Source organism: Rhinatrema bivittatum, chromosome 4, assembly GCF_901001135.1.
Source record: "Rhinatrema bivittatum chromosome 4, aRhiBiv1.1, whole genome shotgun sequence".
Taxonomy (NCBI): Eukaryota; Metazoa; Chordata; class Amphibia; order Gymnophiona; family Rhinatrematidae; genus Rhinatrema; species Rhinatrema bivittatum.
This window is the reverse complement of record NC_042618.1, coordinates 337,842,996-337,869,641: the sequence shown is the minus strand read 5'-3', so window position 1 is coordinate 337,869,641 and position 26,646 is coordinate 337,842,996. Positions and strand designations below refer to the sequence as shown.

The window sequence follows — 26,646 nt, the reverse complement described above, 5'->3', positions numbered from 1 at the left end:
TGTATATTTTTTAGTTTTAAAACAAAAAAAAAAAATTTCTTGCATACAAATTTGGCAATATCCTCCTTAATCCGTAATTAAAAAACTAAAACCTTCACCAGTTTTAGAGAAGCCGACTTTTTTTTTTCTAACATTAACTGCTTTTATGCTATCCCATCTGGACATTTTAATATGTTATGTGAAGCCTGGGGCTAGGGGAAAGCTTGGTGCCAAGTGGGCAAATTCTTTTTCTCTCCACCTGTAATAAAAGTGGAATGATAATACCATATCATATCATATGCCCCTGATACCTCCAGCCCCCTAGAGGCCTCTTTGCTTACCTTGCTACCCCATTCTGGAAGTCCTCCGAGGCCTGGTAATAAATAGTGATAGCCACGCGAGCATCCGTGTCGAACGTGAACTCCACGTTGTAACACACCTTTGCTTTGCTGACCTCTTCCCTGGGGCTCTTTACTTCCTCGGCACATCTGACAAATGAGAAATGAAAATTTACACTAAGACCAGAGCGAAGGAAGAGGCAGACGGGCAAGGAACGTGCAATGTTTGCACGCATACACGTGCGCACACACGCTTCCTGTCAATGCACTTTTATCCTGCTGTTCCAATGTTGGGACCCAAACTGCTGCATCAGTGCATCTCAGTCGTGACCACTAGCATCCCTTGCTACAACAGCAGACGGTCCCCATACAGCTATATCACAACTCCCTCAGAACTGCCCTGTGCCAAGATGGATCCCTTCTGCACAGAGCTGGGATGGTACATTGCAGTCTTGACCTCCTGCTTCTCAGATCCCTAATTCATTTTTGTTTGGAAGGACACGACTATTCACTAGTGCCCAGCTAAGGAGATGGCTTCTATTGCTGCTACCCAAATGTATGTACACAGGGAAGGTATGTGACAAATGAATAGGAATGTCCAGCCCGGTGGCTCAGCTGGAGAGTGCTGTGGGACTGCCATGCAGAACGTCTCTAGTTCAGGTCTACTTCTCCCCAGGTTAGTCGAGGCTGGGGATGCTGTGGAGATAGCATTCACGGCCCCTGGAGGGAATGGAGGGAGCAGAGAGAGAGGGAAGGTCATTGCCTCCCAGTGGCCAAATTCAGGGCCCATAACAGCAGGTTCCAGAAAAGGCCTGGGTATGTGGCCCGTGGCCTAGGGTCATTCCTGAGAGAATCACTATTAACCACTTCCCTTCCCTCCTTCTGAGCTGGCCAGCCTCCCCGGTGACATCAGAAGTGGTGGTCACAGGCTTGGATGGGACACTGGAAGGGCCTGCATCAAAGGCGTGTGCACACTTCGTTCTGTGCACAAAGGAGCAGCTCCTTTCTGTGCGCTGAGTGACACAGAGGGACTTTTTTTTTTATTTATATATGCCATTTTTGCTGGGATCCTAGTCCCTTGAATCGATATATCTACTTTTCTATGTCAGCGCTGATTTTTGATGATAGTTTTGGCATGGAGCCTCATCATATAATGGCTATGACCAGTCAGTGTAAATAAGGTGACTGACACAATCATTGATATCGGTAATAAATTCAACCCTCACTGGAAAAATGGAGATGTCAATTACATTACTAAACACCTGTTCAGTAATAACGAAGGTACCCGTAATATATGACTTATTGAGAGATTTAGAATGTAATCTGCTTTGAAGTGACTGAAAAGTAGAATATAAATAAGTAATCACTGAGAAGGTCATTCTGCGTCACTTAACTGTGTATGATAATGCCAAACTTGATCAATACCAATTTGACTTTCGGAAACTTCAGCACAAAAACACTGTTGTCCAGATGGGGCTTTAACAGCAGGGTGAGCTATGTATTACTATCACCGGACACATCCACGGCCTTTGACACTCAAGCATTGTATTTTGCTGACAAGGCAAGCGGCATTCGGAATATTTATTTATTTATTTATTTAATTTCTTTTCCTATACCGATGCTCAAGACTAGGTCTTATCGTACCGGTTTACAATGTAACTGAGGGGAAACCAATTAACATCAAGGTAGAAAGTAAAGTTACATTAAACAGGGAGCATAAAACCTGGGCAATGGAAGACAGTACAGAGTTTAAACTAAGAAACAATTAGAGAGAGATAAATATATAAATCAACAAAAACTGTAAGATACAAAAACATAGGTTTATCCTAGGCAGTTATTAGCCTGGTATGTCCAGAGGGAGAAGGAAAGGGTGAGGTTGGGTGGGGGGAAGGGATTGGGGAGGGGTGGGGGAGTGAGAGTCAGTGATGGTTGAGGAGATCCTTCAGCGGTAGGCTTCTGCGAACAGCCAGGTTGTATCTGCTGTTGTAATAAAATTGGTTCTCTCTCATATCTCACAGATCGCTTTCAACAGATCAGAAGACAGTCTATAACCTCATCATGAAACAAAATCACTATAGGGGTGTCTCAGGGCTCTGCTTTGATAGCAATATTGTTTAATGTTTATATAACTTGTATCTGCAGATTGCTTTCTGGCCTGGTATAGGGTATCAAATATACGCTGATGATATCCAATTCTTAATACCAATGTCATCATCTTGGGCCATGATTCATATCTGTTTATCTGCTAATGGCAACGGTTACTTCATAACAAACTGGCATAAAACCTGAACAAAAACGAGATCATAATTCTGAGTCATTTCCTGGTTGATGACAGTCAACCCAACATTTCATTTTGGTTGATTATAACATAACTATTGCCAAATGAACTTGGGTGTTTGGCTGGAATCAGATTTATCAACGAGAACACAGGTTAATGTGTTGGAAAAGCAGCCCTTTTCAAGTTGTAAATGTTAAGAAGATTAAAAACTTATTACACTAGTGATTTTTGATGAATATTGCACGCATTGGTGCTATCCATGCTAGATTACTGTAATTCCTTGTAGATTGGCATACCAGAAAATGTTACACAGGTTTTACAAATAGTTCAAAACTATGCCACCAGAGTACTGACAAACACCAGAACTGACAGAACATATTTTGGTACTCTGTTCCGTGCACTGTTTGCCAGTTTACTGGAAAGCTGAATTTAAGACAGCAATGCTGATTCATAAATTGCTAGGGAACAGCACACCGCTGTGGAATTGTGCTACTTTACGAATCCATAATTTACTAAAGTGCCTAAGATCAGGTTTCCTTGTGGTGTCCACTTCTTGACTGGCACAACATTCCAAATCAAGATAATGAGCCTTTGCACTGGCTTGCCCTATTTATTGGAATGCCTTACCCAAGAGTCTATGCACTGACTTACACAACGCCTTCAGAAGGCAGCTAAAAACATTTTCTGTTCAAACAAGCCTTTGAGATTGAAAGTTAGGCTCCTTATACCAGGGCTTCCCAAACCTGTCCTGGGGACCCCACAGCCAGTCAGGTTTTCAGGATAGCCACAATGAATATGCATGAGATAAATCTGCATATCATGGCGACTCAGTTCATGCAAATTTATCTTATGCACACTCATTGTGAAAACTCGACTGGCTATGGGGTCCCCAGGACAGGTTTGGGAAGCCCAGCCTTATACTATTTGATCAGTAGAGCCATACCCCCTATTATGATGTGGATGAATTTGCGATTCTAAAAAAAAAACAAAACAAAAAAACAAAAAAAAACACCAACACACCCTTTTGTGGCTAAGGACCTAGACACTTCCTGCTCTCTCTTGTCAAGTTGGATAAAGCGGCTAATAGTTCAGCAGGCTTTTCATTTTTGATGTCTGATAATTGTTTTATGCACTCTTTGCAAAACAATGCATTATGGATAGTAGAATATGTTTTTAGTTACGTTTTTTTTTTGTTGTTTTTTTTAATTTAGCCTACGCCTTTTCAGCAATAGCTCAAGGTGAGTTAGGGGATAAAGGGGATGGAACAATTCTCCTATGAAGAAAGGCTAAAGAGGTTAGGACTCTTCAGCTTGGAGAAGAGACGGCTGAGGGGAGACATGATAGAGGTCTATAAAATGAGTGGAATGGAAAGAGTAAACATTAATCAGTAGTTTACTCTTTCGAAATGTACAAAGACCAGGGGGGACACATTGAAGTTACTGGATAATACATTTAAAACTAATAAGAGAAAATATTTTTTCACTCAACACATAATTAAGCTCTTGAATTTGTTGCCAGAAGATGTGGTGAAAGCTATTAGTATAGCAGCATTTAAAAAAGGTTTGGACAAGTTCCTAGAGGAAAAATCCATTAACAATTATTAAGGGAGAGTTGCAGAAATCCACTGCTTATTCTTGGGATAAGCAGCTTGGAGTCTATCTACCCCCTTGGTATCCTGCCAGGTACTTGTGACCTGGATTGGCCCTGCTGGAAACAGGACACTGGGCTTGACGGATATTTGGTCTGACCCAGTATGGCAAGCCTTATGTTCTTATGAGTTACATTCGTGTACTGTAGAGATTTCCCTATCCCCAGAGGGCTCAAAATCTAAGTTTGTACCTGAGGCAATAGAGGGTGAAGTAACTTGCCCAAGGTCACAAGGAGCAGCAGTAGGATTTGAATCTCTGACTTCCCTGGTTCTCAGCTAGCTTGTCTGGTTTTTTTTACATTTCCAAACCTCTCTGGCCCAGTTTTCACAGGGACAGTCCTCAGCCAGGGGTTGGAGACCCATGGATCCCTTCCGAAGCCTTGACATACGTACAAACTCGAGCCTGAGCACTAGGTGCCGCGGTCAGGAGACGTCTGGGACTCCTTATCCCAGGGGGGGTCTACGAATGCCGACTCCGCAGCCACACCCAGCAAGCCTGAGCGACAGACACCAGGACATGGGCACTGAAACTCAGGATCGCCCGCATGGTGGCGCACGGCCCTGCCACCAAGGTGCTGGGCAGCCCAGCCCAGAATATTCAAAAATCTGAGAAGTCTCCCATCCAACAGGACCCCAGAGGTGCTGCAGAGGCAACGTGATCAAGCCCAGAAAGAGGGGGGGGGGGGAAAAAAAAAGCTTACTGCAAGCAAGCCCATGCTGGCCACACAGCAGTGCTGACAGTCTCAGTAAAGACTTCACCTACAGCCTGGGGGGGACACGACACTGATAAGGGAACATGTGCACCCAGAAATGCCGTCTAGAGTGCAGGGATTATAAGAGGCGTATGTGGGTTAAAAAAAAAAAAAAAAGGATAACTGTAATGAAGGTAAGGTCTATGAAACAGAGAAAAGGCAGGTGTAACAAAAGACAGGACAGAAAAAAAAAAGGGGGGATTAAAAAGTGACGTTCCTTTCCGCTACATTACATCACCGTGCTGCCGAGCTGAGCCCGGCACTAACCTGGCGCTCTGCTCCCAGTGTGGACATCACAATGGCAGCCAAATTTAGTGGCTTGGCTTGCATTGGGTTTTAAAAGTCCTTGTATGTCAGGTCAGCAAATGAAAATCTGAGTTAAAAAAAAAAAAAAAAAAAGCTTTCAGAAATAGAGCTTGGGTCTCCCTCCCCGCCCAGTAGAGACTTTCAGTTCTTCTTGAGGAAGAGGACTGTGTCATTCAGCCTTTAGTGCTGGGCTTAGCTCATGCACGCCACCTGGAACCTCTCACCTCACTGCCACCTCAGCAGCCTAGCATTGCATGCTGAAGCTTCCCTGCCGTTGCTTTCGGCAATGATCTCTCAAAAAATGTTATCTGGTGGAGTGGGAGGGGGGTGGGGGCACAGGGGGGAAATGCCTTTTCTTACACCTGCAGAATTCATGATCATCTTTTCTCTGGTTCCTCTTCCTTCTTGTGGAAGGTTAAAAGGATCCATTTGTCAAGCACAAATTGACAGATTGCCCCTTTCTCTCCGCTCCTAATGCTCTTTGTCAATGTATGTTGGGAGTCGGGAACATGCAGACAAGGACAGGAGATTATAGTACAGTCAGAATTCCCCAATCCATTGCCTTGAAAATGTATACAGTTTTAATAAGAACACAGTAGTCCCTCTTTATTCCAGCCCCTTGTAATTCTTGCAAGGTACTTGTTACGGTACACATTTAAGAGGCACATTGTCTTCGGGACAAACCGTTCTGCTGATTTGGCTACGAAGAGGAACCACAATAAATGGATTTTTAGTAAAATAAGGGCTCACATTCAGGCACAGGATACTTTTCAAAGAGATCTAGATGGGTAACCAAGGAGTTAACATAGAAACATGATGGCAAGTTTAAGGCCTATCTAGTCTGCCCAGCTCTACTATCTCGGAGATCCTCTATGCTCGTCCCATGCTTTCTTGAATTCAGATACTGTCCTCATCTTCACCACCTCCACTGGGAGGCTGTTGACCATATCCACCTCCCTCTTTGTAAGGAAAGGTTTCCTTAGGAGTAATTCTAAGTCTACCACCTTTTACCCTTATCCCATGACTTCTCATGCCAGTCTCCTTTCCATTAAAAGAGGTCCACCCCAGAAAATTGGGAGGTCATGGAATCAGAAGCAGTAATGGGGAATTGGATTTGAACAGCAACCAACGAAGGCCCTGACTTTTACAGTGTGGGAAACTGATAAAGCATGGGGGTAACCTACACAGTGCAGCAGATACTACCATACGCTTGCTGGGCAGACTGGATGGCCCATTTGGCCCTTTTCTTATCACCAAATCATTTCTATAACCTTTTGAAGGTGCGGTCTCCAGAATTCCAGTATTCCAAAATGTTGTCTCACCAGCAGCAATATCACCTTCCTTTTTCTGATGACCATTCCTCTATGATCCTAAGCATCTTTCTGGCTTTTGCCGTCTCTTTATTCACTTGTTTGGCCACTTTAAAGTCATCAGATATCACTCTCCAGATTCTGCTTTAAATTCATGCATAGAATTTCACCCCCTATTCTGAACCACTCCCCCTAAGTTTTTACAACCCAAACGCACAGCTGCATTATTTAACATTAAATCTTAGCTGCCAGACTAGACAATTCCTTGAGCTTTCTAAATCCCTCCTTGATGTTTTCCATAACTTCATGGGTATCTAATGCTGTTGCAGATTTTGGTATCATCCGCAAGACGACAAACTTTCCCCCCGCTAATCTTTCCATAACAACACTTGCAAAAATGTTGAAAATAACCGGTCAAGGGTCGATCCCTCACTAGTAATGCTCCTTTCCTTGAAGTGAACTCCATTTACCACTACCCTTTGTCACCTCCAATTCAACCAGTCTTTAGCCCATTTAGTCACTTTAAGGCCTATACCAAAGGCGTTCAATTTATTTATAAGTCGCCTATGTAGAATTGTGTCAAAACCTTCACTGAAATCTACGTGCACTACATCTAGCGCTCTCCCCTGATCCAACTCTCTGGTCATCCCAGATGTGGGGCTGGGTGAGCTGAACGATCACTTGGGGTGCCTTGAGCTGGGAGGGGGTGCCCTGGGCACTACCAGCATCATCCCTCCTCTGGTGGCTTCTCTGCAGCGGATCCCCATCCCGTCGCAGCTGAACAGAGGGGCCCAATGGGCCATCCCCTCTATGGTCAAAGAGAAGCCCGGGGGGAGAAGAGGGTGTGGGTGCCAGTTTGGAGTGAGGGTGGCTTTTTGTCTGGATGCCATTTGCCCAAAATCCAGCTCTGGGTCACCCAGTCAAAGAAACTGATCAGATTTGTCGGACAATACCTACAACCTTTGGTAAAACTACGCTGCCTCTGGTTTTGTAATCCATTGGATTGCAATGGATTACAAAAAATGCAATCTTCTCTTTTAGGAGCAATTCCATTAAGTCTACTCACCACCAAGGTCAGACTAAGCAGCCTGTAGTTCCCAGCCTCCTCTGTACTTCCACTTTTGTGAAGAGGAACCACATCCACCTGTCTCCACTCTAGATTCCCTTGGGCGTAAACTGCACCTCTCGGAGTGGATAAAAGTACACACCGACTCTCACAACACTCGCACTTTTAGCTGAATTAAAAGTGGCATTATCTTGAGGTGAGGGGGGGGGGGGGCCCAGATTGGTGTAGGAAATTGAATTCAGGATGCTTTTGCATGCATGTAGCTTGTACCACATATAAATAAAAAGAAAAAAAAAAAAAAAGAGAACCTGGTCAGAACGTTTACCTTTGAAAATTCAGTACGTGCAAAAAGTACCTGTGTACCTTGAACTTATGCAGGCTTCTCAAAGTTAGCCCTGCAGCGGGCTAGTAGAAGGCGATACTAAATGGCTGAATAATACAGAAGAATTCTTGTATTTGAGGGGGAGGGGGTGGAGGTAGAAAAAGTAAAGCCCATTCTAAATCCTGAATGTTCATGGTCCCAGTCTCATGAACTGGTCTACCAGTAAGCCAGCAGAGTCAGACGAGTTACTTCCCGTGCAGACAATGCCTGACGTACAGTTTTCCAGCCCATGTGAACCTGGAGTACAACGAAGTCGGACTATTCCTTCCAGCAGCGGTTTTGCTAATGCATTCTATTAAAATTGCAGATGGCACTCTGTTTCACGTCTCCATGGACAGAAGCAGTGTGCCACATTTTTGCCTCAAAATGGAAGCAAAAGTGGAGTTCTGGTGCAAGGCTCGAGTTACTAGGCATCTGGGGAAGTGAGGATGGGGATTTCGGGTTGTTTGGTTTTGTTTTTTTTAGAGAGTCAATATGTTTGGCTCCAAAAACACTAAATCCATCCTGAACTACCTACATCGCACTATCAAAGTTACAGGGGGGGCTTTCTCCAGCTGTAAAGGTCACAGTTTCCCCTTCAACCCAGAACAGCTTTTCAGGCCCATCACTGTTGCCCCTCACATTCTTTCAGACAGGGTGATCCTTGCTAGACCAGGAGCTCTCACTCAAAGGATACTTTCCTTTAATGAGAACTCTTCAGAGACTTAAACCTTGCGGCGAGTCAGATCCTGTCAACGAGTTCTCTCAGCTCTGCTGTTTCCTAGGAATTCACAATCCTCTCAGTGGTCCCCCAATCCAGTCCAAGAGGAGCTGGTTTTCAGATACCCACAATGACTACTGCATGAGACAATTTGCCCACAGACAAAGCAGGGCATGCAAATCTCTCCCAACCACATTCATTGTGGATATCCCTCTGCGCTCTGCTTTCAATCCAGATTTCTTTTTTCCTCATTTAAAAGTGAAGCAGGACTAAAGGTTCTACAGGTACAGCACCTGAATGCAGTGAGGCCACTAAAAAGCAAACACCAAGATAGTTCCTTTCTGAGCTAGTGGGCAAGATTCAAAGGGGCCGAAACGGTAGCCAAAGACTCACTTGACCAGCCGCAGTGTGTCCTTACGGATGTTGATGAGGCTTCGCAGTGTCTTCACTGGCTCTTGGGGAGGTGGAGCCGCATATGGAAACTACAGTCAAACAAAAAACAGGAAATAAGGAGGTTAAGTCAATCTGTAACATTAACAGTACTGGACTACTGAAATATTCTGACCTGCTAAATAGTAAACAGATCATTTGCAAACTGCCTCTCTTTCTAAACAAAATAAATTCTCATGAAGCTGCACAGCTGCACATCTTAAAAAGAAAAACAAAATTTTTTTTTGCATCTGTATATCACAGCTTCTAAACGGAAGAAAGATGAGGTCAATATTCTGCACTACTTAGCAAGCTAAGTGGCACCGTATGAATAATATTCGGCAGCAATGTGTGGCTACCACTTAGCCAGCTATTTACCTAGCATACGGGCCGATACAGTAAAATCGCGGGAGAGCGCCTGCTCTCACGGCGCATGCATAGGCCACTCTCCTGTGCACGCGATACAGTATTTTAATTTATTAAAATTAGGGCCGGTGGTAAAAAGAGGCGCTAGGGACACTAGCGCGTCCCTAGTGCCTCTTTTCGGACAGGAGCAGCGGCGGTCAGCGGGTTTGACAGCAGACACTCAATTTTGCCGGCGTCTGTTCTCGAGCCCGCTGACAGCCACGGGTTCGGAAACCTGACTCCGGCAAAATTGAGCATCCAGTTTTCAACCTGCGAGCCGCGGGCCTATTTCAAAATTTTTATTTATTTATTTATTTATTTTTTAACTTTCGGGACTTCCGACTTAATATCACCATGATATTAAGTTGGCGGGTGCACAGAAAAGCAGTTTTTACTGCTTTTCTGTGCACTTTCCCGGTGCCGGCAGAAATTAGCGCCTACCTTTGGGTAGGCGCTAATTTCTTAAAGTAAAATATGCGGCTTGGCTGCACATTTTACTTACTGTATCACACAGGAATACCTAATAGGGCCATCAACATGCATTTGCATTTTGCGGGCGCTATTAGGTTCGTTAGCTTTACCCCTAACTGAATAAGGGGTAAAGCTAGCACGTCCAAAACGCGCGTCCAAGCGCGGGTTAATAGTGCGCTCCACCGGAGAGCACTGTACTGTATCGGCCCGTAAGTAGTTAGCTGGATAAGCTAGGGGCGGGATGAGGGGCGTACTGGGGCAGAGATACTTATCCAGCTTAGGGGATCATTTTTCAAATTGCGTTAGGGCCTTATTGCGGGCGTTAGGACCCTATCACCTGTGCTAATGCCATAATGCATGTGATAAATAAAGCAGCACAAGATGCACAAGCAAATTTTAAAAAAAGTTAGTCAAATGAACGGAGTATGGGAGGAGTAAATGAAAATGAGGGGGTGCTTAACATTGTGTGCAAGAGCGTAACACACGCTAGCGTGGGATTTAATGCTGGAAATAACTACACCTTTTTTCCTGGCGTTATGCTGTGTGTGCAAATCCCGTCTCGGGCAGGGAGGGAAGAGGGGAGAGGGGGGGAGGCACACATTAATTCACTTTTTATGCTACTGTAAGAGGAGCCATTCGGAACTCGGGGTGAGGTTTTGGTAGTGGGCTATGTTTATTTTTAAGGGGGGGGGCGCACAATTTTACATGCACAGTCAGAGGTACGAACAGCACAGTTAGTATCAGTGAAGAGTTTGTGTGATTTGGAGTGATGAAAGTTATAAAAAGACAAGATTTGTACACTGTACTTTTGACCTAGCTTGATAGCAGCCAGGAAGAGAGTGCATCAAGCTAGGTTGAGAGTACATTGTACAAATCTCATCTTTGTGTACCTTTCTTCACTCCAAATCACTTAAAATCTTCACCGATATCTACTGTGCTGTCTGCACTTCTAACTGTGCATGTAGAACTGCCCCCCCCCCCAAACCTAGCCCACCACCAAAACCTCACCCCGAGTAATTAGTTGCCCCTGTTACAGTAGTATAAATACTCTACGTATATGAGAGCCTTAAAAAGAGTTTCTCTCTCTCTCTAGCCAGTAGCAGCCCAAAAAGGGATAAAAGCCTGTCCAAGCACTTCTCAGCTTGTGATGTGAAAATATTGCGTGTGTGACAAATTTAATGCACATTACGGTAAAATAGCTATGCGATACCTGGAAAATTACCCTAACAACGCCCCCCCTTTTTTTTTTTTTTTTTTTTTTTTTTAATCGCGGGCGCTAGGTCTGCGATCATTATAGCAAAATGATAAATCTAGGCTTAAGTTTGCCCAATAAGCCTTACTCTTCTAAGTTAGGTTCAGTTAAACCAGATTAGGGCAACTGACTAACATTCTTAAACTGAAGTCAGCCAGAAAAATTGACCCAGCTAATTTTTTCGATACGTGGCACAGCTCCCTGCCGATGTCCACAATGACGTTTTGAATACAGGTAACTGTAGGCTAGAGAAAATTCGGCATTAAACAACCTGCATCTTTCACAAAAACGCGCCGGAGGGCAATACATGTAATGTGATTCAAATTCATTAGCGGGATCCATTGTATCGACAGCACTGAGATTGTCAAGTTGCTTTGGTTAGAGTGGCCACTTACTAGCGGTGATGTTCTTCCATTGAGTCCTTCGTAATTACAATACAACCGATACGTATTATACAATAAGCCCCTGAGGCAACTCTTAAGAGAGCGAAACTCAGCCAGGGTCTGGCAAGCTTCAATAAAGGCACTTTTTTTTGCACCGATCACCTTTGTCTTTTTGCTTACCAGCACATCGGATCGGCTTCCGCTTTGTTTCTTGGGTCCAGCTAATTTTAAGACAGCAGAGTATATTTCGCCGAACATCTCAGTCAAATTAGTTGGATAAGTTTATCCTGCTAAGGGACTCATTTATAAAGCATTTTTCCCTTAGACACAGAAGGGGGGGGGGGGGGGGGGAAATCTTAGTAAAATCAAACCCCAAGTTAGGCAGCCGGATAGTGGCTGAATATGGACCTTGATAATACTATTATCCAATCACAAATAGGTAAAAGATCTAGAGGTTGGGTGGTGGGGGAAAGTCGGAGATCCATTGCAATTCACAATCAAATATATTTATTTGTTTTACTCATTCTCCCATGACCCCTACACCTTAAATAGGTAAAGATTTTTTTTTTTTTTTTTTAATTTGGCAGTTTCCGTTCATTCTTTTCAGTTTCCAGCTCAGTTACAACCATGGGAGGGATCCTGGCACCATGAGCCTTAATTTTCAAATTCCTAGGGATTTTTCCCTATTTTAACACCCCTCCCAAAGCATTCTTGACTAGTTGTTACAGAAACAGTCCCAGGCTGGAGGCCATGCACCAGGGATCCTTTCAGAACCCTGCAATTATGAGCTCTAAATCCGGCCACTAGGTGCCAACCCTTGAGCAATAACAAAGACTCCCTCCCCTACAGGAGTTGTGAATGCTGCCTCTGCAGCATCCCTAGCCCCCACCGACCAAAAGATCCAATTTGGGGATCAAACCAGGGTCCAGCAGCCACCCAGGTCAGCTGACAGGGAAGATTCTGAGAATCCCGCTGCTTAACATTTAGAGTCCTTCCAGCTCTTAACTCAGCTTCACAAGCCATACCAATTGCAGGTAAGAAACCCAGGATTATGGTAAAAGATGGACAGGCTTAAACTGTCATGTGCTAGGAGTCTTAAAAATATTTCCTGTTGAATACACAGCTACAACAAGTCCTATCCCTCTTCAGTAGCACATACAAAAAAAAAAAAAAAAAAAAAAGCTGTCTGGCTCCTATCCCAAAGCATTCTGGGATTTATAGGCCCAGTCTTCTTGCCAAGAAGAGCAGGATTACAAATTCAGACTGCCTCAGGATAGGACAAGGAAAAAAAAAAAAAAAAAGAGCAAAACAGGATTGTACCAGTCTGCTCTTCAAGCTCTAGAGCTACCTGGTTCCCATTAATCTAAGTGTTGTTTTGAATTCTTTGCTCTTGCATAATGCCCCTCCACCCCCTTCTTATGAAGTGTCACATTCCTAGTGCCGCAACATGAGCTATTTTTAGACTGCTGATACTGCAAAACATTTCCGTAGCTGGGTATCAGGGGGGAAGCAAGGTTTATTCTCTGCTCAGGACAGCTGTGAGATGAATGCAAATTCACCTGATTAACCCAGCCACAGGCTCAAGATTGATGGGATTCGCTCTGCTAGGGACATGGCATGTGTTCAGTTCCTGCACCGGGAAAACAAAGCTTTTCTCAGCTTACCAAAACAGAAGCATTTCAAAACAGAGAGAGAGAGAAGGAGATACAAGCAAGGAAAACTTAAGACAGACATACAGGCTTAGAAGGATAGATCTGCATGCCAGAAACAATCAAAATCGTGAGGAGGAAAGAAAGGCCAGAGAGGGACCTGAAAGTGACATTGAGCAAAGTAATGCACTCCCAGGCTGAATACCTGACCTATGAGTAAGCTCGTAACCAGTTCACAAAAGGATAAATAACTAACCAGTGACTGCCAGAGAATGGACATAAGAACATAAGAAATTGCCATACTGAGTCAGACCAAGGGTCCCATCGAGCCCAGCATCCTGTTTCCAACAGAGGCCAAACCAGGCCACAAGTACCTGGCAAGTACCCAAAAACTAAGTATATCCCATGGAGAGCTGCAGTATGTCAGAAAACTGCAATATCAATAAATAAGGCAGGATGAGAGGGCCCATTTATAAAGCAGGAAGTTGATAAGACAAAAAAATCTTCACTCAGGTAATGAGGTTAAGAGAAGTGCAGGCGGTGTGAGGGACGGGGTACAGTTTCATAATACTATCATAAAAACAGGGCCCCCCCAATTCAAGAGTGCTATTTAAGGTTAGACCAACTGCATGGGCCATGTTAAACCACTAGACCAGTGGTTCTCAACCTTTTTTTGGCCGGGACACACCTGACAGATGGTTCTCACATGCGTGACACACTGAACATGTGACCCTCACGGGGCTAAATGTAAACATGCCCTCTGCATCCACAGGAATCCCCTCAACCCCCAGCAATGAGTGCAGAGCAGATCTAGGGCATTACCCTGTACAACTCGCCATACAAAAAGATATTCTGGTTCTGATGACATCTCAGTAAAAGCAAAACAAACTCCCTTTACTACCAGGCACAATAGCCTTCCTTATGAAAAGACAGTAATTTACCACTAATGCATATCCTATTGAGAAAACACAACAAATAAGATTGAAACAAATGCCTACATGCTAGTAAAATACCTCACCTCGGTCACACACCCAGAACTGACCTTCATCAAGTACAGAAAACCCACAAATTATAAATATGGAGACAGAAACTGGAATGGAAAACCAAAAAAGCCACTCTGCAGGCAGTGCAAACCTGGAGAAATGGAAAGAGAAATATAGCACCTAACAGACTCTCAGGATTTGCAATAATGCACACAAACTAACCCGCACAAAGTTACACCTGTATTATGGAACACACTCAAACAGTAACACCCCTATCTAAGAAATACAACTATTAAACCAGGCCCTAAACACCAATACATTTCCTATTGGGAAAACAGAATAAGCCAAGCTGCTATAGAGCCCCACACAGAAATAATTGTAAAGCTATACTAAAAATGTTACAAAACAGCTGCTGAACAGAATATCCAACAATTAAAAACTCATAAAAATTATTAAAACATGTCCAAATATCAATAAAATATTTCAAAACAGCAGACATCGCATAATACCCAATAATTAAAATGGCAGTCAATCAAGAAAAATAAATTTAAAAAGCCACCTTTACTTACCCTCTCCAGCAACTCTCCTACTCCTTTCCCTTCCAGGCCAATAGCACTCACCAGAAGCAGCAAGGGCTGCTGAAGCTCTGTCCTCACAGTCCTCTTCCTTAGCGCCCACAACCAGTCACCCCCCCCCCCCCCAATTAGACCCCACGACCAGTCTCTGTCTCTCTCTCACACCAGTCATCTTCCTAACCACTCTCTCTCACACAGAAACACATCACCATCCTGACCAGTTTCTCTCTCAATCACACTCATGGTCTCTTATATACAAGCTCTCAATCACACACAAATGCTCTCACACACATTCACACCAGCTCTCACCCAAGCACCCATTCACACCCACACACACCAATTCTCACCCAAGCACCCATTCACACCCACACACACCAACTCTCACCCAAGCACCCATTCACACCAGCTCTCAGCCAGGCACTCATTCACACACAGACGCACCAGCTCTCAGCCAGGCACTCATTCACACACAGACGCACCAGCTCTCACCAAAATCTTCTTCCTTCGCTGCAGGGATGGGCTCCAGTTCCGCTGCAGCTTTACTCCGGCGGGCCTTCTTTTTTCGCCACCACGGGAATGGGCTCCCGTGGTGGACTCTCGGTCGGGTTTCCTCTTCGCCGCCACAGGCTGTTGCGGTCTTGCTTTGTTGGGGTCAGGTCTCCTCTTCGCCGCCATGGGAATGGGCTCCCATGGCGGCTTTGCTTCGTCGGGGGTCGGGTTTCCTCTTCACTGCGCGATCTTGCTTCGTCAGTTCAAAAACTTTTATTCCTCCCACCCCACCCCCGGGGATTCTGATGCCTGCCTCGCCGGCCAATCGAAGGCTTCCTCCCTTCTTCCTACTCCCACTAGTAGGGAGGAGGCTTCCGATTGGCCTGCGCAGGGGCAGGCAGAATGAAGGAGGCTTCCCATTGTGTAATAGGGGTAGGAAGAAAGGAGGCTTCCAATTGGCCCGCATGGGCTGGAAAAAGGCAAAAGGAAAGTAGAACGGGGTAGTGGGACACCGGGAGACGCGACACACCTGGCGGTGTTTGGCGACACACTAGTGTGTCGCGACACACCGGTTGAGAAGCGCTGCACTAGACCACTTAGGCACCCCCACCCTATTCAGAAGATACACTGGTTGAAAATTTCCAACCAGATTCTCTCCTTACTCATCCTTATCAATCACACGGTGTCAAAGCCGAGTGACACTGCCAGCACGCACTAAAGAAAGCTTTCTGGGACAGCAGGTGACAGAGGAAAAACTATTACACCAATCTGTCCAGGAGGGAGAGGCAGAGTCTGGACTACAGCGATAGAAGCCCTATCATCTGAAAAAAAGAGAAAAAAAAAAAAAAAAAAAGTGTGTCAGCATCCCAATTTGGGAAGCTGTAACCAACACATGCAGGCATTGCAGCTCAATCCCTCCCTCTCCCCAACAATTCTAGATCCAAATTTCTGAATCAGGCCTAAATTTACAAGTTTGGATATTTACCCCTACATCTATCCGCCTTCATTGTCTCCTCTCCACCTCATTTCTGGAATCTGGACCGTAGCAGAGTTACTGTAGCACAGCTTTGTCAAAGTAACTGGGACTCTTCCATGACTATGCCACCCATGCTATCTCAAAGCTAGTCTGGAGCACCCAAGGTCTACAGGATTAGTCTCCCCTCCCCTTGAGCAAATCATCCCTACAATGCAGCGGTGGTTCCATAAATCTTTGCACTGGGGAGGTAATGGAGGGGGGTGGGGTGGGGCGGGGCATATTGAATTTCAGGGTGGACAAACGCCAAGTGCCTTTCCCTCCAATAAGTCAAAGTGGTCCAGCCAGACTAAGGCCTAGATTCACTAATACCGCCAGGCTCTTTGCATCACGCGGTACAGGGAGGGCGAAGCGGGGGCCGGCTTTCGCACCCAATAGCGCCATCGTAAAAGGTGGTGCTATTCGGCGCGAAATTGGCAGCGAAAAGGGTTCTTACCTTTTCGCTGTCCACGATGTCTTCGCGGCGTCCGACCCGGTGCCACCCCAACTCCTTCTGCTCCGGTCTTGACGCCGCCCCGACTCCGCCCCCATTTAGTGATCGCTTTGGAAAATGTCCCCCTAAGTGGGAAAACTCGTCTGGTGAGGCCCTCCCGCCCCGCACTGCAACATCTGCACAGCCTCGAGGGCGCTGACCATTAAAACCCTTATGGTAAGCCAGTCACCCATTCTAATCACAACATTCATCTCCTGAATCTTTTTTTTTTTTTTTTTTGGGTCAGTCCCCTCTAGCTCAATCCAAACCTGTCTCTGTCGGGCTAGGGTCTCCTGAGCCTTCATTCTAACTATCCAGACTGCAGCTACCTTCAGAACCCAGCACGCATGCATCCCCCCTCCTCACCTCCAAGTCTGGCAACCAGCGGTTAAGACTCCTGCATAGGGAATGGGAGGGGGTGGGGGGTGCAGAGAAGCAGGGGCATCGCATATGCCTCCTTCCCAGCTTGCCCAGCACCAGCCAATCCAGGAAGCAGAATCTGGGGCCCTGGAAAATGAAATTGAATCTTCTGCATGGTAACACAGTCACCAATTCACAAGGTTGGCCTCCATCTCCATTAAAATTGCTAACTTTTCCACAGACTAGGACTGGACACTTGAGGACTGGGCATGGGGGGTGGGGGTTTGGCATGTGTTCTCTCTCATTTATTTGCATAAATCTGCAAATATTTCAGACCCTGCTGCTTGGAACCCATATGTTAGGCCTACTCTATAATACATGTTGGGTATGGGCTTGGCCCTCAAAGCAATGAGTATACTGAATTATAATTACAACATAGCAAACCTCCCATAGCTAAACAGCACTAACTGCCAGCACTCAAACAGTGACAACCCCTACCTATGAAAAAGGCAACATTGCAGATATTACACCAGGTCCTAATATACCAATATACCTTCTATTAGAAAACAGAACAAGTTAGGCTGCTGTAGATCCCTACACACTAGCAGAACACCTCGCCTTGGCCACACATGCAGAATATAGAAAGACCCTCACCAAAAACAGAATTAAAAGACCACAAATTATAAATAGAAACATGCAGACAAATGAAGTGGAAACTGCAAAAAATACAGACTTTTATGCAGTGCAACAGAGGAAAAACAGAAACACCACCATACCTCAGAAAAACAAACAAAATCAGAAAATATAAAACATCACAATAGTAAAACCATACAAATAAAATGAATAAATATTTCAAACAGCTTAGTAGAACATTAAAATATAAAATTTTTTATACATTTCCCAAACACCAACAGCCCACCACAAACCTTGGAGGGCACAGGATAGAAGTACTTTTTAAATAAATAACATTTCCAAACAGCAGACTCATGAAATAGCGTTCAATAATTAGAACTAAGGATTAAAACATCTCCTGCTTCCCTACCTGAAAGCTTTTGATTTCCAGCCACCTTGTAATTGTCATGGATTATTGGGGGTAGGGATCATGAGGGGGCCACAAACTTTCTCCTCTCTGTCATATACACACACATTGATTCATGGATGGATGGATGGATGGATGGACACACACACTCACTCACATGCTCTCATTCACACACACACACACACACATTTCACTGACACATACACATGGTCTCATATGCTTTGTATGAAACACACACGATGTCTCAGAAGCTGTCACAACATGCTCTCATATTTGCTTCACATATGCTCACACACATGCTTTCATATGTACTCGCACATTCTCTCACATCTGCTCTCACACACATGCTCTCACTCACATATACTAATACACATGCTTAGTGAAACATGCTCACATATGTTCTCAGTATAACACAAAAGTCTGCAGCAGGACACTGTAGCCACCTCGTTTCCTCCCTCCCCCCTTTCTACTCAGTACTTGGCAAAATCGATAGACAGCACACCAGAGAGGCAGGCTGCGGACAAAAACCTCATGAGGAACAGGAGGAGCAGAGCAGGTGTTGCGTTTGCATCGCCGTGCTCTACTCCACCACCGCTGAAAGAAATCACCAGCGGGCAGCAGCACTGCCAGTGCCTTCTCTCCTCATCCTTGCTTTCCCCCCTCACTTACGGCCATGATGACTATATCCAGTCCCAGGTAGAGCAGCGTGGAGCCTGCTGTGGCTGCTGCTGCAAGGAAGAATCAGGGAGGGAGGGAGGGAAGAAGGGTACATACGGGCGGGGATACATGGGTCAGGACTGTCGGAGGTCAGAGGGAGGCAGCAACGAGGAGCTCAATTTGCACACTTAGTAGAAGTAATTAATTGAGTCAAAGATACCTGTGAGTGAAGCAAAAATAGCAGGTGCAAGATACCACGGCTGTGGGAGTCACATTTGCTGGCACATTGCTTCGGAGAAGAGTGAGAGTGTGGAGGTAAAGGAAGCTCGAGAACCAAGGCCCAAGGTCCCTGTCTAAGGCGAGAGGACAGGACAGGACAGGGCAGGCAGGCAGGCAGGCAACTGTCTAGGAGAGGGAGGCCTGACTTGAGGGAGGAAGGGAACAGCTATCGGGTCAGCCAGTATAACCAACAGCTCCTTGCAAGTTGCAGTGCAGGGCAATGAGTGAGCAATGAGCACTGCATAGCAGCAGTGACTGGTGCTCTACACATCCTGACATGCCTACCACTGATAGGCCCCGGCCTTGCTTGACCAGATTTTACAGTGTCTGGTTATACTTGCAACCGGACACTGTATAAGTGGCTGCAAAACCGGGCTGTCCGGTCCAAAACCAGACAGTTGGTCACCCTAATTTCCATAAGTTTCAACAGCATACTCTGCAGAATCATAATTTAACTCGTGTACTACCAAGTAGAATGATCAACACGGTCCTGCACCCCCTTCTTCTATTGGCCCCCAGGGTCTGTCCATTTAAACAATCTTCCAAACCAGTGGTTCTCAACAGGTGTGGTGGAACTCACTGGTGTGTCGCAAGGTCCTGGGAGGTGTGTCGCACAGCCAACAAGAGGCTGCTGCCTCCTTATCAGCCCAGGTGGGAGTTGGTTGACTTCTCTTACATTGGGTCTGATAGGAGGCTACTCTCGCTTCCTTTTCTTCTTTCTGGCCCAGTGGGAGGCCATTTCCTCCTTCACCCAGATCAGAGCTAGAGACATTGCCAGCTCCTGCTGTTCTGGGCCTGATGGGACGCAAACTTTATCTTCTACTCGAGTCTGGGAGCGATACTGCTGCTGCTGATCTCTTCACCCTGTGGAGGGTGGGGGAAAAGAGGTTGGGGACGCTGGGAAGATGAAGGTGAAATGGAGAGGGAGTGTGGGGGCTGCTGAGCAGGAAGGGGTGGCAAACAGGGAAATGAGATGAAGGAGATAGGGAGAGTTAAGTGGGGGGGGGGGGAGAGAGGGAGCACAGGGAAGAGGATGTGGGGCTCAGGAATGCAGGGCAGGGATGTGAATGTAAGCAGATGATTGAAGGAGTAATTGGAAGAAGAAGTGAAGGATGATGGAGGCATGGAAAGGGAGTGAGGGAGTGTAAGAGCCATAATATGTCAGGTATGGGAATGTGCATTTCTATCTATCTTTGTACTTTGCTTAGTGTGGGAGGCTATGTATTTCTGTTTCTAGTGCTCCAGTTTGGCACTGCATGCAGAGGCTTTTTGAGGTTTCCATTCCAGTTTCTGTCTCCACATCTGCAAGTTGTGGTCTTTTATTCTATGTTTGAAGGTTGGATCTGTATGTGTGATTGAGGTGAGGAATTTTACTAGTAGGTAGAGATTTGAATCAGTCTTCTTTGTTGCGGTCTCTCATTCTCAATAGGAAATGCATTGGTGCTGCACTGCTGCCTTTTCATAGGAAGGGCAATTGCTGTTTGAGTTCTTGGGATTAGTGTTGCAGGTGTATGGAAGGTTTGCTACACAGGTGCTGAGTGTTTTTTATCCTCAGGTTTTGTATTTTACAATGAGCCTGGTAGTAAGGGAGTTTGTGTTTCTGTTACTGAGATAGCACCAGAATCAGAATATCTTTTTTTTCACACAGCAAATTGTATTTGAATTATCCTAGTTCTGCTCTGCATCCATTGTTGGGGGGGGGGGGGGGGGTTTCCTGTGGATGCAGAGTATATGCTTACATTTAGCCCTGTGATGGTCAAGTGTTCAGTGTCTCACGCCTGTAAGCTTTATCTGCCAGGTGTGACCCAACAGAAAAAAAGGTTGAGAACCACTGGATTACATCCAAGTCCATCAAACTGATGGCAGCAGTCCAGCAGCAAGAGGGGGGCTTCCCAGTCTTTGTATCGAGTGTCACATGTATGATTTTTTACCCACCGGTGAGAAGTTTTACATGTGCATGCGATGCAAAGAGCTCCTGGCTCTCAGAGAACGAGTCCGATCTCTGAAGGCTAGAGTAGCAGACCTGGAGGAGCTGAGGCAGACAGAGAGGTATATAGATGAGACCTTCAGGGACATAGTAGTCAAGTCCCAACTTCAGACTGGCAGCCCTGGTGCTGCCTTGGAGGAAGAAGGTCTCATGATGGGAGAGCACCAACCAGGTGCAGCAGGAAAGGATCCTGTAGCAAGGACCTGCTCTCCAGGGGATGCATTGTCCTTTCGCACTGAGGATATCTCCCCAAGGCCTACTGCCCAGGAGGGAAGGGTTAGGTCGGCCGTCATAGTTGGTGATTCGATTATTAGGAATGTAGATAGCTGGGTGGCTGGTGGGCGTGAGGATCGCCTGGTAACATGCCTACCTGGTGCGAAGGTGGCGGACCTCACGCGTCACCTAGATAGGATTTTAGACAGTGCTGGGGAGGAGCCGGCTGTCGTGGTACATGTGGGCACCAACGACATAGGAAAATGTGGAAGGGAGGTTCTGGAAGCCAAATTTAGGCTCTTAGGTAGAAAGCTTAAATCCAAAACCTCCAGGGTAGCATTCTCTGAAATGCTCCCTGTTCCACACGCAGGTCACCAGAGGCAGGCAGAGCTCCGGAGTCTCAATGCGTGGATGAGACAATGGTGCAAGGAAGAGGGATTCAGTTTTGTTAGGAACTGGGGAACCTTTTGGGGAAGGGGGAGTCTCTTCCGAAGGGATGGGCTCCACCTTAACCAGGGTGGAACTAGACTGCTGGCACTAACCTTTAAAAAGGAGATAGAGCAGCTTTTAAACTAGAACAAAGGGGAAAGCCGACAGTCGCTCAGCAGTGCATGGTTCGGAGAGAGGTATCTTTAAAGGAAACTAATGATGCATTAGAATTAGGGCATCCCGACAGTGAGGTTCCAATAATTAGAAAAGTAGTCCAAGTGCCTGTAACTAAAAACTCACCTGAGCTAAAAAATTCTAACTTATCCCTATCAATTAAAAAGCAGAATGAAAATACAAACAAAAAACAAACTTTGAAATGTTTGTATGCTAATGCCAGAAGTCTAAGAAGTAAGATGGGAGAATTAGAATGTATAGCAGTGAATGATGACAAGACTGCGTGAGACTAAATACAAAATTGAATCTTTATGGGTAGAAATCCCTTGTGTGTCGGGGAAGACTATAGTGATAGGGGTATACTACCGTCCACCTGGTCAAGATGGTGAGACTGACAGTGAAATGCTAAGAGAAATTAGGGAAGCTAACCAAATTGGTAGTGCAGTAATAATGGGAGACTTCAATTACCCCAATATTGACTGGGTAAATGTATCATCGGGTCATGCTAGAGAGATAACGCTCCTGGATGGAATAAATGATAGCTTTATGGAGCAATTGGTTCAAGAACAGACGAGAGAGGGAGCAATTTTAGATCTAATTCTCAGTGGAGCACAGGACTTGGTGAGAGAGGTAACAGTGGTGGGGCCGCTTGGCAATAGTGATCATAATATGATCAAATTTGATTTAATGACTGGAAGAGGAACAGTGTGCAAATCCAAGGCTCTCGTGCTAAACTTTCAAAAGGGAAACTTTGATAAAATGAGAAAAATTGTTAGAAAAAAACTGAAAAGAGCAGCTACAAAAGTAAAAAATGTCCAAGAGGCGTGGTCATTGTTAAAAATACCATTCTAGAAGCACAGTCCAGATGTATTCCACACATTAAGAAAGGTGGAAAGAAGGCAAAACGATTACCAGCATGGTTAAAAGGGGAGGTGAAAGAAGCTATTTTAGCCAAAAGATCTTCATTCAAAATTGGAAGAAGGATCCAACAGAAGAAAATAGGATAAAGCATAAACATTGGCAAGTTAAATGTAAGACATTGATAAGACAGGCTAAGAGAGAATTTGAAAAGAAGTTGGCTGTAGAGGCAAAAACTCACAGTAAAAACTTTTTAAATATATCCGAAGCAGAAAGCCTGTGAGGGAGTCAGTTGGACCGTTAGATGATCGAGGGGTTAAAGGGGCACTTAGAGAAGATAAGGCCATCGCGGAAAGATTAAATGATTTCTTTGCTTCGGTGTTTACTGAAGAGGATGTTGGGGAGGTACCCGTAATGCAGAAGGTTTTCATGGGTAATGATTCAGATGGACTGAACCAAATCATGGTGAACCTAGAAGATGTGGTAGGCCTGATTGACAAACTGAAGAGTAGTTAATCACCTGGACCGGATGGTATACACCCCAGAGTTCTGAAGGAACTAAAAAATGAAATTTCAGACCTATTAGTAAAAATTTGTAACTTATCATTAAAATCATCCATTGTACCTGAAGACTGGAGGATAGCAAATGTAACCCCAATATTTAAAAAGGGCTCCAGGAGCGATCCGGGAAACTACAGACCGGTTAGCCTGACTTCAGTGCCAGGAAAAATAGTGGAAAGTGTTCTAAACATCAAAATCATAGAAAATATAGAAAGACATGGTTTAATGGAACAAAGTCAGCATGGCTTTACCCAGGGCAAGTCTTGCCTCACAAATCTGCTTCAATTTTTTGAAGGAGTTAATAAACATGTGGATAAAGGTGAACCGGTAGATATAGTATACTTGGATTTTCAGAAGGCGTTTGACAAAGTTCCTCATGAGAGGCTTCTAGGAAAAGTAAAAAGTCATGGGATAGGTGGCGATGTCCTTTCGTGGATTGCAAACTGGCTAAAAGACAGGAAACAGAGAGTAGGATTAAATGGACAATTTTCTCAGTGGAAGGGAGTGGACAGTGGAGTGCCTCAGGGATCTGTATTGGGACCCTTACTTTTCAATATATTTATAAATGATCTGGAAAGAAATACGACGAGTGAGATAATCAAATTTGCAGATGACACAAATTGTTCAGAGTAGTTAAATCACAAGCAGATTGTGATAAATTGCAGGAAGACCTTGTGAGACTGGAAAATTGGGCATCCAAATGGCAGATGAAATTTAATGTGGATAAGTGCAAGGTGATGCATATAGGGAAAAATAACCCATGCTATAATTACACAATGTTGGGTTCCATATTAGGTGCTACAACCCAAGAAAGAGATCTAGGTGTCATAGTGGATAACACATTGAAATTGTCGGTTCAGTGTGCTGCGGCAGTCAAAAAAGCAAACAGAATGTTGGGAATTATTAGAAAGGGAATGGTGAATAAAACGGAAAATGTCATAATGCCTCTGTATCGCTCCATGGTGAGACCGCACCTTGAATACTGTGTACAATTCTGGTCGCCGCATCTCAAAAAAGATATAATTGCGATGGAGAAGGTACAGAGAAGGGCTACCAAAATGATAAGGGGAATGGAACAACTCCCCTATGAGGAAAGACTAAAGAGGTTAGGACTTTTCAGCTTGGAGAAGAGATGACTGAGGGGGGATATGATAGAGGTGTTTAAAATCATGAGAGGTCTAGAACGGGTAGATGTGAATTGGTTATTTACTCTTTCGGATAGTAGAAAGACTAGGGGGCACTCCATGAAGTTAGCATAGGGCACATTTAAAACTAATCGGAGAAAGTTCTTTTTTACTCAACGCACAATTAAACTCTGGAATTTGTTGCCAGAGGATGTGGTTAGTGCAGTTAGTATAGCTGTGTTTAAAAAAGGATTGGATAAGTTCTTGGAGGAGAAGTCCATTACCTGCTATTAAGTTCACCTAGAGAATAGTCTCTGCCATTAGCAATGGTAACATGGAATAGACTTAGTTTTTGGGTACTTGCCAGGTTCTTGTGGCCTGGATTGGCCACTGTTGGAAGCAGGATGCTGGGCTTGATGGACCCTTGATCTGACCCAGTATGGCATTTTCTTATGTTAAACCCAGCATCCTGTATAAGACAGTGGCCAGTTAACAAGCACCCGTCAGATCTCAAAAGTTGAACTGTTTCTTATACAGTATTTCACTCCCAGAGATGAGTGCTGGCTTTCCCACGTCTACCTGGCTAAAACCAGAAATAAACTTTTCCTTCAGGAACTTGTTCAATCCTCTTTTGAACCCCATTATGTTAGTTGCCTTCACCACATCCTCTGACAACAGATTCCACAGCTTGACTGTGTGCAGACTGAAAAAAAAATACTTCCTGTGATTTGTTTTAAATGTGTTTCATGGCATGTCCCCTAGTCCTAGTGCTGTTTGAAAGGGTAAATAATTGTTCCTTAATTACCTATTCCCCCTCACTCATGATTTTATAAATTTCAATCATCAAGTCATCTCCTTTCCAAGCTAAAAAGCCCTAATCTGTTTAGCCTTTCTCCATAGAGTAGTATTTCTATCCGCTATCATTTTTGTTGCTCTTCTCTGTACCTTTTCCATATCCTCTGTTTTTTTGGAGATGGGGCAACCATGGATCTATACAAGAGCGTTATGATAGTCTCAGTTTTGTTCTCTATGCACAGATCTGCTAGCAGGAAGAGTTGCTTTGCACTGCAGGAAGGACAGAGCTGTAGCACATCTCCGAAAGGATTTTGCACAAGCACGGCTATAGAGCAAAAGAACAGATGTCCAATTGCTTCATTAAATTTACTGCAGAAGAGCTACAGCATCCCAGCTATCTAGAGACTCCTATATACTAACCATCGTCAAGTCAGGAATAGCAATCAGGCTTTCAGCTCTGTTAGTACATACATCTACCACTAAGAGCTGAAAGAAATTACTCATTCCACATGGTTAGGAGTTAGAGCTCAGCGCTCATTAAAAAGCTCATTAGACTTATGTTAATGACTCAAACTTTCAGCTCCTGGGAGAAATATAAAGAGAAAGCTTACCACATCTGAGAAAAGTGTGAGAGAGAACTGCTTACCAGGCAATAAAAATCGCACGTGACTGGCTTGGAGATTTTAAGGGGCAGAGCATTATCTAAAGTAGCAGAACAGCACTGCGTACACCTTGTAGCACTACATAAATGTTTAGTAGCAAAAGTGGCAGTATAGGCAAAGCATGATTTCATATAACTCAACTAGCATCTCAAGCACGAGCCCCTCTTTTGCTACTCGATCTTATATTTCATCCCTGAAAAAAAAATACTGGTGTTTAAAAGTTTTTGAAAATTCCTCCTTTCTTACCATTCCCACCTGGCATCATATAGCTTGCTCAAAAATAAATAAGGGATGTGAGCCAATGAAGGAAAAAAAAATAAAATAAAACTTAACCAGGGATAATGTTTAGAAATAGAGAATGTAAATTCTCCTCTTTCAGGACACTACATTGCCTCAGGGAGGGTGATTTTCAAACATGTGCATAACAGCATGTACCTGCTTAAGCAGATGCCCCTAAAGTTAAGCCTATATTTTATAAACTGTGCAGCAAGAGCTGCAGATTATAAAATACTGCGTACCACCAACCCAAAAATATGCAGAAACCTTTTGGTATACAAACCTTTTTTTAAATGCAGGGATAAACATGGTTTTAACACCTATTTTATAAA

The 26,646-nt window shown here is 44.6% G+C and overlaps 1 protein-coding gene across 8 annotated transcripts in view; it reads right to left on the bottom strand.

Annotated features, from left to right (window-relative positions):
• RNF157 (ring finger protein 157) overlaps window positions 1-26,646 on the bottom strand; it is a 186,543-nt gene that overhangs the window by 73,288 nt on the left and 86,609 nt on the right. For all 8 annotated transcript variants that reach the window (XR_003856533.1, XR_003856532.1, XM_029600445.1 and 5 more), the window contains 2 exons: window positions 9,153-9,241; window positions 321-467 (listed from right to left, as the gene is read on the bottom strand). Coding sequence is in view for 6 of the 8 variants with exons in the window: in XM_029600445.1 (XP_029456305.1) it covers window positions 321-467; window positions 9,153-9,241 (236 nt within the window). In the remaining 2 variants the exon portion in view is untranslated. The remainder of the gene's footprint in view (window positions 1-320; window positions 468-9,152; window positions 9,242-26,646) is intronic.